The sequence below is a fragment of the Ipomoea triloba genome, chromosome 11 (genome assembly GCF_003576645.1).
Source record: "Ipomoea triloba cultivar NCNSP0323 chromosome 11, ASM357664v1".
NCBI lineage: Eukaryota > Viridiplantae > Streptophyta > Magnoliopsida > Solanales > Convolvulaceae > Ipomoea > Ipomoea triloba.
In genome coordinates this window covers 24,757,830-24,774,856 of record NC_044926.1, presented here as the reverse complement: position 1 = coordinate 24,774,856, position 17,027 = coordinate 24,757,830, and the positions used below count along the sequence as shown (strand labels likewise).

General features: G+C 34.0%; 2 protein-coding genes and 1 pseudogene across 2 annotated transcripts; 2 read left to right on the top strand and 1 right to left on the bottom strand.

Annotated features, from left to right (window-relative positions):
• The first annotated feature begins 1,912 nt into the window (after nucleotides 1-1,912).
• On the top strand, nucleotides 1,913-4,552 carry LOC115997180 (protein JINGUBANG-like). Its single transcript, XM_031236688.1, has 3 exons — nucleotides 1,913-2,213; nucleotides 2,463-2,883; nucleotides 3,697-4,552. The coding sequence occupies exons 1-3, from the start codon at nucleotides 1,930-1,932 to the stop codon at nucleotides 4,216-4,218; spliced, it is 1,227 nt and encodes a 408-aa protein (XP_031092548.1). The 5' UTR covers nucleotides 1,913-1,929; the 3' UTR covers nucleotides 4,219-4,552.
• A 4,074-nt stretch (nucleotides 4,553-8,626) lies between these two features.
• On the bottom strand, nucleotides 8,627-9,976 carry LOC115997506 (peroxidase 41-like). Its single transcript, XM_031237073.1, has one exon. The coding sequence runs from the start codon at nucleotides 9,818-9,820 to the stop codon at nucleotides 8,849-8,851; it is 972 nt and encodes a 323-aa protein (XP_031092933.1). The 5' UTR covers nucleotides 9,821-9,976; the 3' UTR covers nucleotides 8,627-8,848.
• Nucleotides 9,977-12,030: 2,054 nt separating this feature from the next.
• LOC115997594 lies at nucleotides 12,031-15,027 on the top strand (annotated as a pseudogene).
• The last annotated feature ends 2,000 nt before the right edge of the window (nucleotides 15,028-17,027 follow it).

Here is a 17,027-nt window from a genome sequence, read left to right as displayed (position 1 = left end):
AAACCCCCCCCCCCCCACCCCAAAAAAAAAACATATTAATGATTTTTTTTTTTTTTGAGGAAATAATACAGTAGACCATTTTGAATGTCTGATAAACAGATCAGACACGTGACATTATCCTATACTAGTATTTGACATCCTATATAGAGTCCCATTTGTACCTTATTATCATCCTACGTACTGTCTTCATCCTAAATATCTATAATAGCTATAGTCAGTCATTGAGGAATTATAGTCGGTGGAGCTGCCAATTTGGTTGGTTTACATATATCTTATTAATTGTATATCAGTATATATATCTATCTCACTTCTTCATTTGTTAATATGATCATGTTGATGATTAATTTAAACAAATTTAATTTTAGTATGCTTTTAGATTGGATAAAAAAATTGAAAAATAAATTATATGGAACTATGGAAGTACATACGTACGTAATTCATAGAATATTAATTTTTATCCAAAAAATTATTATTATATTAATTATTTAACAATATTTAATTATTATTGTTTATATATAAATTAATTTCACTTTCAATCTTCTGATTATGAAAAAGTTTTAGGATAAGTTCTTTACTATTAACTTTGTCAGTATCTCAAGTTTTTAAGTTGACTAAATTTAGTTTGATTTGGTCAAACTGGTCATTAAATTATTTTCAAAATATCTTTTTTTAATACTAACTCTGATACTATGTAGTATCTGTTTATAACTACTTTCTCAACTTACTGAAGCACAAAATATCTTAAATATTCTTACTTTGTAGGACATTTCGCCATATACTTACCTGCCTTCTATTTTATTTATTATTGGGCAAAAATTTAGAGGGATAAATTCATCATTAAAAATATGATATTGACTGTTACATAAATATAAAGAAATAAAGGTATCTTTACTAATATCAGAGCATGACAATGGTTCGAATCTCAATTTTAATTTAGCGGTAATCACCTAATTATAACATTTACTCAAATATAAAATGTACTCAAAATTTATTTTCATATCATAATTCTTTTTCAAGTTCAAGTTTTCATTAGAGTTGTTTTCCAAAATTTATTATTTTATTTATAATATTCAAAATTGAAACTTTAACTTAAATTATTATAACTCATCTAGATCATATGGATTTGTTTCCATCCAACTCATTTTATCCTACCCAAAAGTTACTGATTTGTATACTTAATTATAAATTTTTAACATGACACGAAACTGATCATAAAAATAATAAATTAATATTTAGTATTAATGTGTCTGATCTCAGCCTTCGAAGTTGTTAATGAGCTGACCGGTTAAACCTAGTAAGAACCAGTAGTTTAGCAAATTAAGATTATAGTAAATATTATGGTATGCTATGAATTGAATATTTTTTTGGATTAGTTTGTACTTTTAAAAAAATAGAAAGATTTATCTTTTTAAAGGAAATAAAAAAAAAAAAGACGGTTGAATTAACCGGTCTAGTGATTTAACATGGGTAGTGTTGTTGGGATGAACTCATCCATTATCTTTAACCAAATCTCCAAGTCAGCTATCCCATTTCATTAAAACAAAGAGTCAATATGGCTTTGTGAGGCTTGAATACACCCCATTCCATATGAAGGTGTGCAATCGTGCTACTAGACTACAAGATCTTGGCTCGCAGTCCAAACCAGCTATTTCATCACATATCCAATCTTAAATTTTTCAGCCACCTATCTCATCTTAAATCTCTAGACCAGTTATATATCCAGCCCACGATGAACCCCTAGGCTACAGCCAAAAACAGGTCTAGTGATTTGTCACCTCTACGCATTGAATTGGTGGGTAAACAACAGCTTTCATTTAGTCATCTTTACTTCATCATGAATTGAACCTTTTGCTATTTGGCTATATAACATCAATTCCAGGCCCCCAACGAGAAAGCACTAACTCCTTCTTGTGAACAACCTACCATACCATGACTCTCCACTCTCAAACTTCATCAAGCTCCACCGATGATTATTCCATGGCGGCAAAACCCCTTCTTTCCCAGCCCAGTCTTCCTTCAATCCCTTCCCTGGCATCGTTTCTCCACCACGACCAAACCCACAACTGCCACTGCATAGCCACTCTCAAGCCTCACAGCTCCTACACGTCCTCCCTCGTCCTCGCCGGAAAACACCTCTTCACGGCCTCCTCCGACCGGGAAATCCGCATGTGGAAGCGCAGGAGGGCCGAGGAGGAAGATGATGGCCATGTTTGGTAAATAATTAGTCTATCATTCAATTTTGATTTATCCATATAAGTATTTGATTAAAAAGTTTTTTGTAACTCTAAAATACTAAAATTCAAAAGTTACTTAAAGCAATCTTTTCAATTAGCTTTTTGAAAAAAGAATGACACTAAACAAGTAAACAATTATCAACTCAGCTAATTTACCAAACACGTAACTAATGTCATCAATTAATCATACCTTCTTACTCCATCAACTAATAGCTATTTACCAAACAGGTCTTATGTGAATTATTCTCCCGCCGGAGCCGCCGTGACGGCGGGGAAAGGCGCGGTGAAGTCGCTGGTGGTTTTGTCCGACAAGATATTCAGCGCCCACCAAGACCACAAGGTTCGGGTGTGGAGAATCGACGAGGAGGAGCGTGAGTTCACGCGCTTGGCCACGCTGCCGAAGCTCTCCGACCGCGTCGTCAAGTTTCTCCTCCCGAGTAGCCGCGTCCGGATCCGGCGACACAAGACGGCCACGTGGGTCCACCACGTGGACGCCGTGTCGGCGTTGGCGCTCTCCGCCGACACCTCTCTTCTCTACTCCGTCTCGTGGGATCGGACGCTCAAGATTTGGCGGACTTCTGACTTCAAATGCATGGAATCCGTCGCTAATGCACATGATGACGCCATTAACGCTTTAGCAGTTTCTCAGGTAACAATTTTTTTTTTAAGAGTGAAACCGCACCCACTATTAGAGGGTGCGGGTGGGAGAGTGTGTAAAAACTCATCTTACAACGTAGCCAGCAAAAGATAAATAAACCAACTTAGATTATTCACAGTTGATTATTGATTCAAACCAAGAAGATTAATAGGTTATTAAACTCCACTAATATACCGAATCCTTCAGAATTTCGAGTTTAAGCATGTTTGCGTGAGAGTAGTAATATGATTGATGACCATCCATGGCAAGTCCTTGTTGCATCGTCAATCTTATTTGAGACAACTTCAAGCTAGCCAAATTCGGTCGGACTATTCACTTGATAATTACAATATTACAAGTTTGGTCTATTAGCCTTTCTTGGTTCGAGCAAGAGTCAGCTATGAACAATTTAGAGTAACTTATCTCCTTGTAATTATAATTCTTTATCCGACTAAAATTACAATTAAGCATGCTTTGGGTGAAATTAGTAATAGGATGGATGACCTGGAAAGTCCTTGTTGATTCCAGCCAAAATCGTCTGGGCTGTTCCCTTGATAATCATAATATTACAAGTTTAGTCTATTAGTTTTTTGATTTGAACATGTCAGCTAGGAATAATCCAAGATGATTTACTTTCTTGTAATTCTTTCTGGACTAAAATTACAAAGTAAGATTTACTCTATGCACACAATAAAACAGTGACAGTTGGTTACCTCCTCACCCAAAATTTTCTCTTTTTTTTTTTCTTTTTTTTTTTTTTATATATGGTATTGTTGAAGTAAGGTTGGACAAAAATTAAAAAATGTGTCGTTATTTATGGTACAGGATGGGCATGTATATACAGGATCAGCGGACAAGAAAATCAAGGTATGGCGAAAATCCTCGCCGGAGAAGAAGCATTCTCTAGTTGCCACACTAGAAAAGCACAATTCCGGGATAAACGCCCTAGCCGTGGGAAACGGCGGCGCGGTTTTATATTCCGGCGCCTGCGACCGATCAATTCTGGTATGGGAGAGAGCACGAAAAGATGGCGGCGGCGGAGGCGGCGCCGCCGTGGCGGTGGTGGGTGCGCTCCGGGGACACACCAAATCCATTCTGTGTTTGGCGGTGGCGGCGGATATAGTGTGCAGCGGCTCGGCGGATAAAACGGTTAGGATTTGGAGGGGCGTGGAGAGGTGCTACTCTTGCCTGGCGGTTTTGGCCGGCCACGGTGGTCCGGTGAAGTGTCTGACGGTGGCGCGTGACTTCGTTGATGGCCGGAAAGATGAAACGATATCCAAATATGTACTGTACAGTGGTAGCTTAGATGGTGACATAAAGGTTTGGCAAATTTCTTTGAGCTTTTAGAAAAAGTTGTGTGCCTATTAATTAACATATTATGTAGATATAGAAATATAGGATAAGGAAAATATATATACTCCTACTTCTAGATTCTACTATGAACTTTTATCCACAAGATAAAGATAACTGGTCACATCAGGGATAAAAGTGAGGGAGTAGAAATAGAAAGTGCATGTAATAGAATGCATAGGATAATGTTAGGTGTATTACTATTTTTTTTAATTTTTTTTTTACAAAATTTTGTCTTATGTAATGTAATTTTATCTAAGAAAAAAAAACTATGTATCAATGACGCAAATAATGCTCAAAAATATATGTAACATCACTATGAATTACGAAATTGATTAGTTCATGTATAGCTAATACATATACAAATTTCAATTCTTGCCGGCATATGACATTCTCGATGAAACTCGTCGCATATGGTTCTCTTATTACAGTTTACATCTTCATATATAATTTCTTGGCTATAATGTAAGGATGGACTATATCAAGTACTATACATACTTTTGACTTTTGAGTAATATAATGGGGTTGCAGGTTTTCCTCGTCATTCAAAAAATATTTATTTTTTTGAGTAAATTTTTACATAATTTCGTCAAAATAGATCAGTAGAATATAGAGTTTGATACAACAAATTTGATAGAATTAAATAGCATTATCTGTACTAAAAAAAAATAGCATTATCTTTTTTTAAGCAACATTATATTATCTTTAAATAGTATGTGTATGTCAAAAGATATACATATATGGTAAAAACTCCACAAAATATCACACCATACTATATAGATATGAAATACTACTCAAAAAAAATATAGATATGAAATAAGTAAAGTAAAATAAATAAAATAATAACATATGATATCATTGATTTATTATTAGCATTATTAGTTTGAGTGGGTGAACAATGGACAACTTAAGGTGCTAGATTTCACCTAAAGTGCAAAGGTAACTTTTTCTGTAAATTAAAGTATTATTAGTTTGAACGACATTATTATTATTTGAAATACAATGTTATTTATTCTTCTTTATTTCAAAGTGTAATAATTTACTAATTTCATTGTAGTCCCATGCATGCATTCTGATATTCAATTCCATTAATCATTATTGTATCCTTAGCTTGATCTTTTCTCATGCAAGAGCTAACTAGTACATGTAACAGTAAAAATAAGGCCAGACTGTTTATTTTACTGTAATAATTATTGAGATAATATCATATCACCTAATTGATATCCTTCTCCCGAAAATGTTGAATCTCCAACCTTAAGGGCCATCACACTTCGACCTGACCGAACATTTAGGAAAGTGTAAATTATGATGACTCAATTAATAGCTCAGCAGACAGGACCAAATGACGTCAGTACGCACAAGGGATATATCCACTTTAAACATATAATCTCCACACTGCCGCTACCAAAGTTTGAATCTTGATTTCTTCTCTATACTGAATTAGTGAGCTAAGACATTGCGGACACCTAATTAATATCCTTTGTAGACGCAAAGTCATTGGTACAGGTTTAATACAAATCATCTATGTTCCATCACTCCGCAACAATAATTGGGTAATATTTTATCACTATGTCCCTTCAACAGATAATGCAAAACTTGTGATTGAAGGTTTAAAATCTAATATTAATCTTTCTTCCTTTGATTTTATTATCAAAGACTAAGAAATAAGGAAGTCTTTTATTAATATTAGTTTTTTATTAGCTAAATGATTGTGAACATGCATCGTAGCTTATCTACTTGTTAGAGATGTCATTTCTAGGTCACCTTGTACCAGATGAAATTATATTCTATTTTATGCTTTGTTTGATGTAATATTGACTGATAATGCCTAGCTTTTTAATAAATTTCTCTTCTTAAAAAAAAGAATAATTTTTTTTAAAATAAATTGTTTATTCCTTATAATGGTGTCGGCAATTTTTAAAGCAAATATTAGTACATTAAAAAAATTTACAACCCGCTGTTTGATTTATGAAAAGAAATTGAATTTAAATTTTGGGAAAAAAATTGAAATAGTAATTCTATTTATATATTCTTGTTAGGAAAATTTTCACTTCTTGTGACAAATGAAAATCACAAAATCGACAGGAGCACAAATACGAGATAATACACAATCGTCTAAAAATAAATATCAACCCAAGGGACACATGATCTACGTGAAAAATTTCAAACTCGAGGAGAAAATCACGAGACCACGACTACTACCTACAAAATTTTCATTATAACAAATCGCGGGTACACAGGTTCAAACTATCAAGAGCCATAAATCCATAAAATATCAAATACATCAACCCTAAAGATTTTTAGTTTTTCCTTGTCTTACAATTATCTCTAACTTGAGTTATTTTTACAATATTTAGTATTTTTCTTAGTTTCATGTTTCTATGAAATTAATTTGCTTCAATATCATTCTAATTTTGATTTCTAGTGCTTATTAGAAATATATTTTCAGTGCCCTGGAATATTATTTTTCAATACAGGAATTATTTTCCAGTGCACTAGAAATATATTTTGTTAAGCAATGACGGATTGTATCCAAAATTAACTATACAGTATTGACACATGTTCTCCATATATGAACTATGCAGATGGATAATTCTTTATCTTGTCAACAAAACATTCCAAGTGAGCCAACAGAAGAGTCGGTTGGGCAAAAAAACCAATTGATGTATGGTAATTAGTACTTAGTAGTGTGTTTGAACTTTGGATTGCTATTTTGTTATATAAAGTTTAGACTTTGGATTTGGATTATGTGAATCTATATTGTTTGGTAGTGTGTTTAGAAAATTAGAAAATGTTGAAAATTGGGGTTCTTAAACTGAACCGAATACCAAATCAAACTAATTTCAAACCAAAACCAAAAATTTTCAAATCGAACCAAACTATAATGTTAAATCAAATGGTATCATTTTTTAATACTGAAATACTGATACCGAAACCAAAAAACCAAACCGAATAGCGAAACACTCACCCCTACATTAGATGAAAAGAAATCATTTTTTAAAGTCTACCTTGTTTGAGACTGTCATTAACGTCTCATACAAGATTTACTCTTTCTCATATTTGAGGAGTTCATTTTGTACGGAATAAATTATCAAAAAAGGTTCAAATTAGTCACCAAACTACACACAAAAGTGCAATTGGAACATCCAACTAAAAAAAGTGAAATCATATCCCTAAATTGTCTAAACTTATGCGATTCAATCAAATTTGACATGTTTATTAGGTCATCATGTCTCTGACCTAGAGACGAAGAAAACGCTTTGTCTCCAAGCTAGAGCTAGAGATGAAGAAGTTTCTTCGTCTCCAGTATGGGACAAAGACGAGAGGTGATGGGGTTTTTTCTTTTCAAATTTTATTTTATTTAAATTATTAAAATAATTTTTTAATAATATGACCGCCACATACTAAATGAATTGAACAAGTAAATTTAATCCAATTGTATATATAATTTTCAACAATTTAAGGATCTAATATAATTATACTTTTTTTAGTTGGATGACCTAATTATATGATTGTTATACTGTGGACAATGGTCCGAAAAAGGCGTCGTTTCTTTAAGTAAAGAAACGACAAACATTACTTTTTAAGAAATCCCGTATTTTTTGTGTTCATAACAAAATAAAACTACACTGTATCTAAAGTGAAACTGTCTCGCATAATGTGTTTATATTATCAAATGATACTGTAATTGAATTTAAATGATACTTTAATTGTGTTGAAATGAAACTACAGTATGTATAAAATGAAACTGAATAACATGTCTCACATATTGAGTGTATATTGTCAAATAGAAGTGTAGTTGAATAGAAATGATAATTTAGTTTTGCTAAAATGAAACTACAGTATGTATAAACAGAAACTTAATAACATGTTTTACATAGTGAGTGTATATTTTCAAATGAAACGGTAGTTATATTGAAATAAATAATATTGTAGTTGTGCTGTAATGAAACTTCAGTGTATATAAAATAGAATTGAATAATAATTTCACATATTCGAGTGTATATTGTCCAATGAAACCGTAGTTGAATTAGAATAATAATTTAGTGGTATTGTAATAAAACTACAGTATGTATAAAATAAATTTCAATAACATGTCTCATTGTAATAAGACTATTGTATGTATAATGTTGAATAAAACTGTAGTTGAAACAAAAAGAAACCGTAGTTGTGCTGAAATGAAACAATAATGTATATAAAACAAAACTAAATATGTTATATTAGCAAAACTTATTACGTAGAACGAACCAGCTGCGGTTTACCATGGTCCACGTAAAATTTGCCCCTAATTATATTTTTGTTAGTTTGGTGACTAATTTAAACCTTTTTTCTAAATTATCTAATCAACCAAACAAGATTTTTCCTCAAATTTGAGGGGGAAAAATCTCCCCAGAAAAGAAAACAGTTTTCATGAACCAAATTGGCCATTAAAGTCATCATGAAACTAATTCATCATATTCACAGAACAAATTTGGGCTTTACAACATGCATGCAGTAATCACAGTACATATATATATATATACACACACACCTACATACAGACAGACACTATAAGGAATTCAAGAAATTAAAGCATATAATTAGTTAATAATTAAAGTTGTAAACTCGATCTCATCATCATGGATTGTTAATTTGGAAGATCACATCTTTTCCTTATCTCTCCCTCGTCTCCGGTCTTCACCTTAAGAACACTCAGCTTTTCAATGGCGAAACTGAAATCCTTGACGAAGGCGGCGGCGTCCTTAGCGTACTTTTCCACGAAAGGCTTCGTTCTCGGATCGCTCATCAAGATCTGATCGGACGCCAAAACCCCTAACCCGTTCTGCAAGTTCTTGAAGTACGTGTTGTCGAACGTCGCCGGAGTTATGGGGTCCAGAAACGCCGCCATGGCCGTCTGTTTCTTGTAATCGGCGCACAGCGTTCTCAGGCGGGCGGTCAAGGCCGGGTTCATTGTCGGGTCCGGGTCGGGTCGGAAGATCCGGTCGGCGAACTCTTTGCAGTGGGCGTAGCCGATGGTGTGGCCGCCGCCGGTGAGGACGACCATTTCCGGGATAGTGAATTTGTGGGATTTGAAGATTTTGATCATTTGGTCAACGGTGGAGTTGGCGCGTGGGAGTTGACCTTCCACGCTGGCGGCTTTTGATTGGGTGCCGTCTTTCCGCCCCATCCGGACATCATAGTACGGCCCGCCGACTAAATTAACGAGGTTGCGGGTCGCCGCGGCGAGGATGTCGGCGCAGGAGACGGTGTCGGGGCACTCGAGCTCCAGCGCGGTCTTCACGCGCATGACGACGTCGAACCCGTCGCCGCCCAGGGACCGGTTCTCGTCGCCCTCCATCTCCGCCGTGTTAAACGCGGTGGACCTGATGAGCAGCGACGCGTCGCAGCCGCCCACGGCGCAGTCGTTGTAAAACAGGCGGAGCGTGGCGGCGGCGGTTGTGGCCCTTTCTTGTTGCTTCTCCTTAACAATCCTCGTGAGAATCTCTTCAAATTTGGGACATGTTTTAGCGTAATAGTCGAAAGTGAGGGCAGATGATTGGGAAGAAGGAATGATTGAGAAAGATGAAACCAACAATAGCAGAAGGATTGGCAGAGCCATTGTTGGTTCCTATGGGTACGTTATTTGGTTACTAAGAGAGTAATATAATATCACCCTTTTATAGGGTTTTATAAAGAAGGGGGAGAATGGGAGTCAAGGAAATTAAAACTCAAAGAAAATGAAGGTAGAGAAGGATGGGTTGTATGGTGAAGAGATCAAGAGCTCCATGCCAATATTAGAAGAGAATTTCATGGGAGAAAGAATGGTTAAGCATGATAAGTGTGCAAATATTCATATTTTAGTCACATTTTAATTTAGAATTGCTTCAATTTTGTGCGGATTATAATTTAGTTGTGTTGTTTTCATATATAGGTCGTGCTATTAGCTGTAAATAAGAGAAAATTAAAATGTTTTGGGACAATTTTAATTAAGTTTCTAAAGCTAGAGTGTTATGCATGGTGCAATGCCATGCATGACCCATTTTTCAGTAACACTAACAAGGTTCAAACTCGTAACTTTAAGCATAGTAACACAAACCCCAACTCATCAAGCTACTCTTTATTTTGTGTATAGAAAATCCACCCCCGTGTTGTGGCGCCAAAGCCGTGTCAGACCCTCGATCTTCAAATACGCTAGGAATTATTAGCCCAAGTCTCAAAGAATTAAATAATTCTTGGGAAGCGGGCTAAGGGAGGTATTTGATAGGAATTATACCATACTCGAATATTTAATCATGTGATCAGATATTGTACAAAAGGTTACCGGCATCATTTCCTAAGCATAACCAATTAGCTTTATATGATTCCCCCAATCGGGATTGTGGTCCGGAGAGATGCTTTATTGTTCGACATAACATGATTTCTAGTCGAGTTAGTTCCCCCAGTCATGTGTGACCGGGAGATGGGAGGTATTTACTCGATCATTGGACTTATAACACATTAAAATATTTATTCAAAGAAAAACATAACCCGAGCATATTGTTTAGCCGCATCACCAGCTTCATGCAATCCGTCAGAGTTCCCAAAGCATGTGGAACTGGTAAAATTGTCGTTGTCCCATCCAGTACACAAATTACACATGGCCGACATGCCGAAGGCTTGGCATTTGTTCCCTCCACACTCTTATATAAGGCGCATTAAATGCCTAAAGAGCAAATTCCACTTTTAGTCATCAACTATTATGACATTGTCACATTTAGTCATATTCTTTTAATTTTGTCATATTACATACCCGACTTTGAATAATTTCCACTTTTAGTTATCGACTATTGTGGTATTGTCACATTTAGTCTTATTCGTTTAATTTTTCCATATTACAGCAATGATTTTGAGCAACTTCCACTTTTAGTCCTCGACTATTATGACATTACCACATTTGGTCATATTCTTTTTAATTTTGACATATTACATCTATGACTTTCATTTGATTGTCACCATTAATCTTCCGTTAAAAATTCCATTATTTTACAATTAAAATTAAAATTGACAAATAACAAAGGAACAAATCCTTACACATATTGTAACTCATATTTCGAAAATATTAGAAATATCATAAATATCAAAGGATGTAATATAGTAACTCATAAAAATATGAGTTACGATATGTATAAGGATTTTTTTTCTTGTGTTATATGTCAATTTAAGGATATCATCGTGTTTTAATATCGTCTCATATTTGGAATATATTTCTAATGCGTTTGAAATATGAGTTACGATATGTGTAAGGATTTTTCATTTGTTATTTGTCAATTCTAACAGTAAAATAATAAATTTTTTAATGAAAAATTAATGCTGGAAATCAAATGAAAGTCATGGATATAATATGACAAAATTAAGAGAATATGACTAAATGTGGCAATGTCATAATAGTGAAGGACTAAATGTGGAAGTTACTCAAAGTCATGGATGTAATATGACAAAATTAAAAGAATAGGACTAAATGTGACAATACCACATTAATAGTCGATGACTAAAAGTGAAAATTGTTCAAAGTCAAATATAATATGACAAAATTAAAAAATATGACTCAATGTGACAACCCTACAATAGTCGAGGACTAAAAGTGGAATTTGCTCATGCCTAAGGGGACTTTTGGAACAAGAGATAACTACCTGATTATGATATTGAACATCTTATCTCATATTTAACAACTCGATCTTAAGGAGGTATTATAAACGTATTGAGTATTGACTGAGCATAATACAAGTGCATTTGCAACGCCAATCTCTATATATATAAAAGCAAAATGAAGTAGTTGAAAACTCCCGCCCAAATGAACAGTGCTATGGAAATAGATATACTCACGTGGAGAGAAGAAAAGTGGAACCTGAATTAGAGTAATAGGAAAAACCTGATTTAAAAATAATTAGTATATCTTGAAAGTAGAGTAGTGGTCTGCAAAGTTTATTTTATTTTTGTATCCATATGCACATAGCATGGCTGGTGGGAATATATATATGTAAAAGCAAAAGAGCACATGGCTGGTGGGAATATATGTAAGAGCACATAGTTGTTCTTCTTCATTTTAAGACAAACATGAATGGCATAAATGTATATATTAATAGGCTGGTGAGAATATATGTAAGGTCACATGGTTGTTCTTCTTCAGTGCAAGACAAACATGAATGGTATAAATGTATATTTTAATAATCCCATTGTTAACATTTATGCATGTCTGCACAATGTGGTTGAGGTACCTATATATATATATATTACATTCATAGGAATGTGTCTACAGATCTTCAAGCTTCAATTCACTTTCATAGCATATTGTACTATTGCATACACTCATGGCTCCGTCATACATTCTGGGTCGCAATATTGCTCCCATGAACACCACAAGTGCTATCAAACTGAGGTTGGTACGTACCTATGAAATTCCTGAAAGAAGAGGCGCAACAACCATTAAGTGCAAAGAATGTGTTTTTCATGATCAAGAGGTATGTGTGTTATGGTATACAAAGTAATTAATTTACAGTTTAATACCTTTTTTCACTATATAATGTATATCCATTAACAGGGGACTGTTCTGCATGCAACCATTCCGAGAGATTTGGTACAGAAATATTCTACTATGCTCAAGGTAGGTGACGTGTATTCAATAACAAATTTCTTGGTGATTAGTAACTTCTACACGTACAAGACAAGCCCACACAAACACATGTTGAAGTTCTACTACAAGACAGTTGTTACAGAGCTAAATGACCATGTTTTCCCAAGACATATGTTCCGACTGCAGCATTTGTCAACTTTGAAACAAAAAATGGATATCAATGAAAAAGAATTGATTGGTATGTTGTAAACATTGTTTTGTTTCCTTCACTTACCTATAAGTTCTATTGTTGTACAATTTTTTTTTTTATCTTTTATGTTTAGATGTAATTGGAATGGTGGTAGAGATACATTCCCCACAAGAGAAGGTCATTGCTGGGAAGCCTACCAGGCTGATTGATTTTCTACTAGAGGATACACAGTAAGATATTGATCTATTAATATCTTTCCATTTTATGCCTGACTAACTACTATTAAAAAAACTTAACTATTTATATGTAATGCTTAGGGGTACTCAAATGCAATGCACAGTTTGGGATGATCATGTTTCCAAACTAGAGCCATTTTACCAATCAACTCAACATGATCATGTTATAATTTTACTACAGTTTTGTAGAGTCAAGGTTGTCCAGAACAGTAAGAGCTCACATTCCTTGACACTCTTTAATTTCATTAATTTTACAGTGTTTGTGCAGCCTAACAATTTTGACTCTCAACAGCTGGTGATATTAAGATCTGCAGCAGCTACGATGTTACAAAAATTTATATAAACCATGATTTTCCAGAGTTTCAAGAATTTAGAGAGAGGTAGGGTATTTAACTCACTCTTAGCACACATTTCAGTTTTCTTATTTTCTATACTTTTGTGGTCATTTAGTTTTGATTTTGTATGTATAAACACTTATATGCAGTCTTAACGGAGAGCAGACCCCAATGCGTAGCATTGTTTCCATGACAAGTATGAGCTATGGCAGTGCATTTGAAGACTTCTCTTCTGGACAAATGAATGTTTTGACCATTTCAGATATATATCAAAATAGAGAAGTAAGTTTATTTCTTTTATTTATTTTAATATTGAATAGAATTGTTATTAATATGCTAATTTTATTTTTGTAGTATGGTGATTTTTGGGTTGTTGCTAAAATCGTTGGCATTGAGAGTTCGGGTGATTGATTTTATGTTTCTTGCAAAGCACATGGTTGTAATAAAAAGTTGATTCTACGTAATGATGGTCAAAAGTATGACTGTGATAAATGTAAGAGGACTTGGGAAGAGGGTATTCTCAGGTACAGGGTTAAGATTAGAGTTGTTGACCTCAATGGAAATGCACCATTCATACTATGGGACAGAGACTGTCAAGATTTATTAGGTATTTCAGCAACAGATCTAAGGAAGAGGACCTTGGAGGTAAATTATGTTCTTAAAAATTGATCTTACTACACATAATATCGAATCATTGAACTTACACAAATGTGTATCCGATTTGTAGGGATCCCTTACAGTCCCCAGTGAAATAGAATCCTTAGTGGGACTTGCAATGGTTTTTAGGATTGCTGCAAGAAAGGAACAATTTGATAACCTTCACAATGCCTTTGCGGTTATTAAGGTTATGAATGACCCTAAATTAGTATCAGTTTACTGTCGAGAGCTATTGGAGGCACCGGACAAGGACCTAACATCTGAACTGCATCCACAGGATGAAGAAATTTCTAGAGAGGTAACCTAGAAATGCTAATAGTTGAGTTGTTAGGGAACTAATGAACTCTAATTGTTTATCCTTATCTCTATGGGTTTACAGGATTTTGAGGATGAGGATGTTGCTGAGAGTCCAAGTTTACCAGCAAATCCCATGAAGAAAGTTGATGAAGGTGAATGTGGAGCTGTTAAGAGGTCTCTGCTTGATGAGTTCTCCTCTACCCAAAGTTCTAAGAAGACAATGAAGTCAATTGTGAAGATGGAAAAATAGGGCTGAATTTGTTTGGGCAAACTTTGTGGTTGGAAAACGTTATGTGCATGGTGACTGTATGCACTAATGCATATATGTCAACATTGTGTTTTGGATTCTTAAAGACAATTGTGTCTGGCGACACGTGTATTGGCTTTTGTTGTGCTATATTTTGACAATTATGTTTGGTGGCACAACTATTTTGAGACAATTGCCAGACTAATTTCTATATCTATCTTATTGTTTTTAATTGCCACCACAATTTCTATATCTATCTTATTGTTTTTTATTGTAGTTATAAACTAATAGATATCAATAATATATAGATTTGCATTGTAGCAAAATTGGTTTTTTTTTTTTTTGCTTGCAGGTATCAATAAGCTATTATCAATAACAGTATGGGATGTACAAATTATTTCTTCAGAAAGACAAGTGAGATTCATATGCATAATGCATCAAAACAACACATGGATTTGTAAAGATACCAAAAGAAGACAAGGCCTATAGTTTAGAATTACTTTATGTAACCTTAGGGCCATATAGTAAGTGGAAGACGTGCAGATTGTATTACGTATTTATTTTAACAATGAGGGAATAAAAATAAATATTAATTACCATTATTTTTTATTACAAAAAATGAGCACATTGCAAATGGTGATGCATACTTAGTTACTTACGCATATGCAACATATTTATTTGCAAATAATAATTACCTGCATACTATATGTATCCAGTTTGAAACTCATTTTGTTAGTATGTTCTTATTATACTTTTTCTTTTGAAACAGCTAACAAAAAACAATTCATATTTGAATTTTTTAACTAAAATTAAATTATGTTCAGATGACGCCCGATGTGTAATTGCAACAAATAAAATAATATTCATCATTTCAATTCTTTACAACATGTTTGAATTTTTTTTTATTAATGTTTGACAAAAGAAACAAATTTTATGTTTGCAAATTAATCTGAAATAAAATCAATTTTTCAAACACCAGACAAAAGAATTTTCAGAATATTAAAAATTATATAGTCATTTTATTAACAGTATAAAATTTTACTGATTTAATTACGACCATAAAATTTAATAAGAATAGTAATAAAACAAAAATACAAGTTACCTGACTGCCATAGCGCTGACCAGCCATCCGGCGAGGCTGAGGTTAGGTGAGATGAGTAGCCGAGACCACGCTGACCAGTCGTCCGCCAGAGATTGTGAAGCAGCCGAGACAGGGAGAGGAGCGAGGGTGTTGACGACGGAGGACGGAGAAGTAGAAACCAAGAGGACTAAGAAGGGAGGGTAGGGGCGAAGGATGTGACAGCGTGACCGTTTAACCGGATTTTCCTCGATGGTGGATGCAGGAGGGCGGAGGATGATAGACACAGAGGATGGTGGAAAACTATGGAAGTTTGTAGTGGAGAGACAGTAACCTGATTCATATAATATTTAATAGGTTGGTATTTGGAAGTATCCTCATTTATATAATATAAATATTTTTAAGTAACCTCATTTATATAAAATATAAATATAGATTGCGCATTGGGGAAAAGAAAAAGAAAAAGAAAATTTGAAGATGAAGATAAGGGATAAAGGGATTCACAGAACTTGACAGTGTTGTTTGCAAGCAATTAAAATATATATTATCTATGTTTAGTGGGGAAGGAATTTAAGAAAAAGGAAACTAAAGAAAGTGGACATGTAATATAGATAATATAGATACCATGCGCCATTACGCACAAAGCATGAAAAAAGAAGAAGCACGTGATTCTGTACAAAGCAAAAGTAGTGGTGATATCCACTATAGTTGGTCTGTTCTTTTTTTTTTTTTTTAATTTTATAAATTTCTTTTTTTTTTCCTTCTTCACTGACTAAGACAAACAGGTATGCTAAGTAATCTATTAATATTAATATTCCCTCATTGTTAAGTAAATGAAGGACAAACTTTAATTTCAGTGGAGAGTAGTATATAAATACTAAATGTTCTCTCATGTTTTTTGTGTACCAGATTGGCAAAACACTCATTAAGAGAATATGAAAAAGATTACAAATTCAACTACTATTGGTTCAAAGAGGAAGCATGATGAGCAAAACAATGGTAATGCATTTACTAACTTCTATTTCATACTTCTTACAATTGTAATAAATTTACGAAATCTAGATACATCAACCCTAGGTTACAAAATTCTGTTCAATACAATGAATAAACATTTCCACATAGTTTATTCTGTTCAATACAATGAATAAACATTTGCATTGTTCTAGATGTATAAAT

Bases quoted from the DNA above. Each gene is read 5' to 3' on its own strand.
- LOC115997506 (XM_031237073.1), bottom strand. From the start codon at position 9,820: ATGGCTCTGCCAATCCTTCTGCTATTGTTGGTTTCATCTTTCTCAATC.
- LOC115997180 (XM_031236688.1), top strand. From the start codon at position 1,930: ATGACTCTCCACTCTCAAACTTCATCAAGCTCCACCGATGATTATTCC. The intron at 2,214-2,462 runs GTAAATAATTAG...TTTACCAAACAG, and splicing joins GAAGATGATGGCCATGTTTG to GTCTTATGTGAATTATTCTC. The intron at 2,884-3,696 runs GTAACAATTTTT...TTTATGGTACAG, and splicing joins ACGCTTTAGCAGTTTCTCAG to GATGGGCATGTATATACAGG.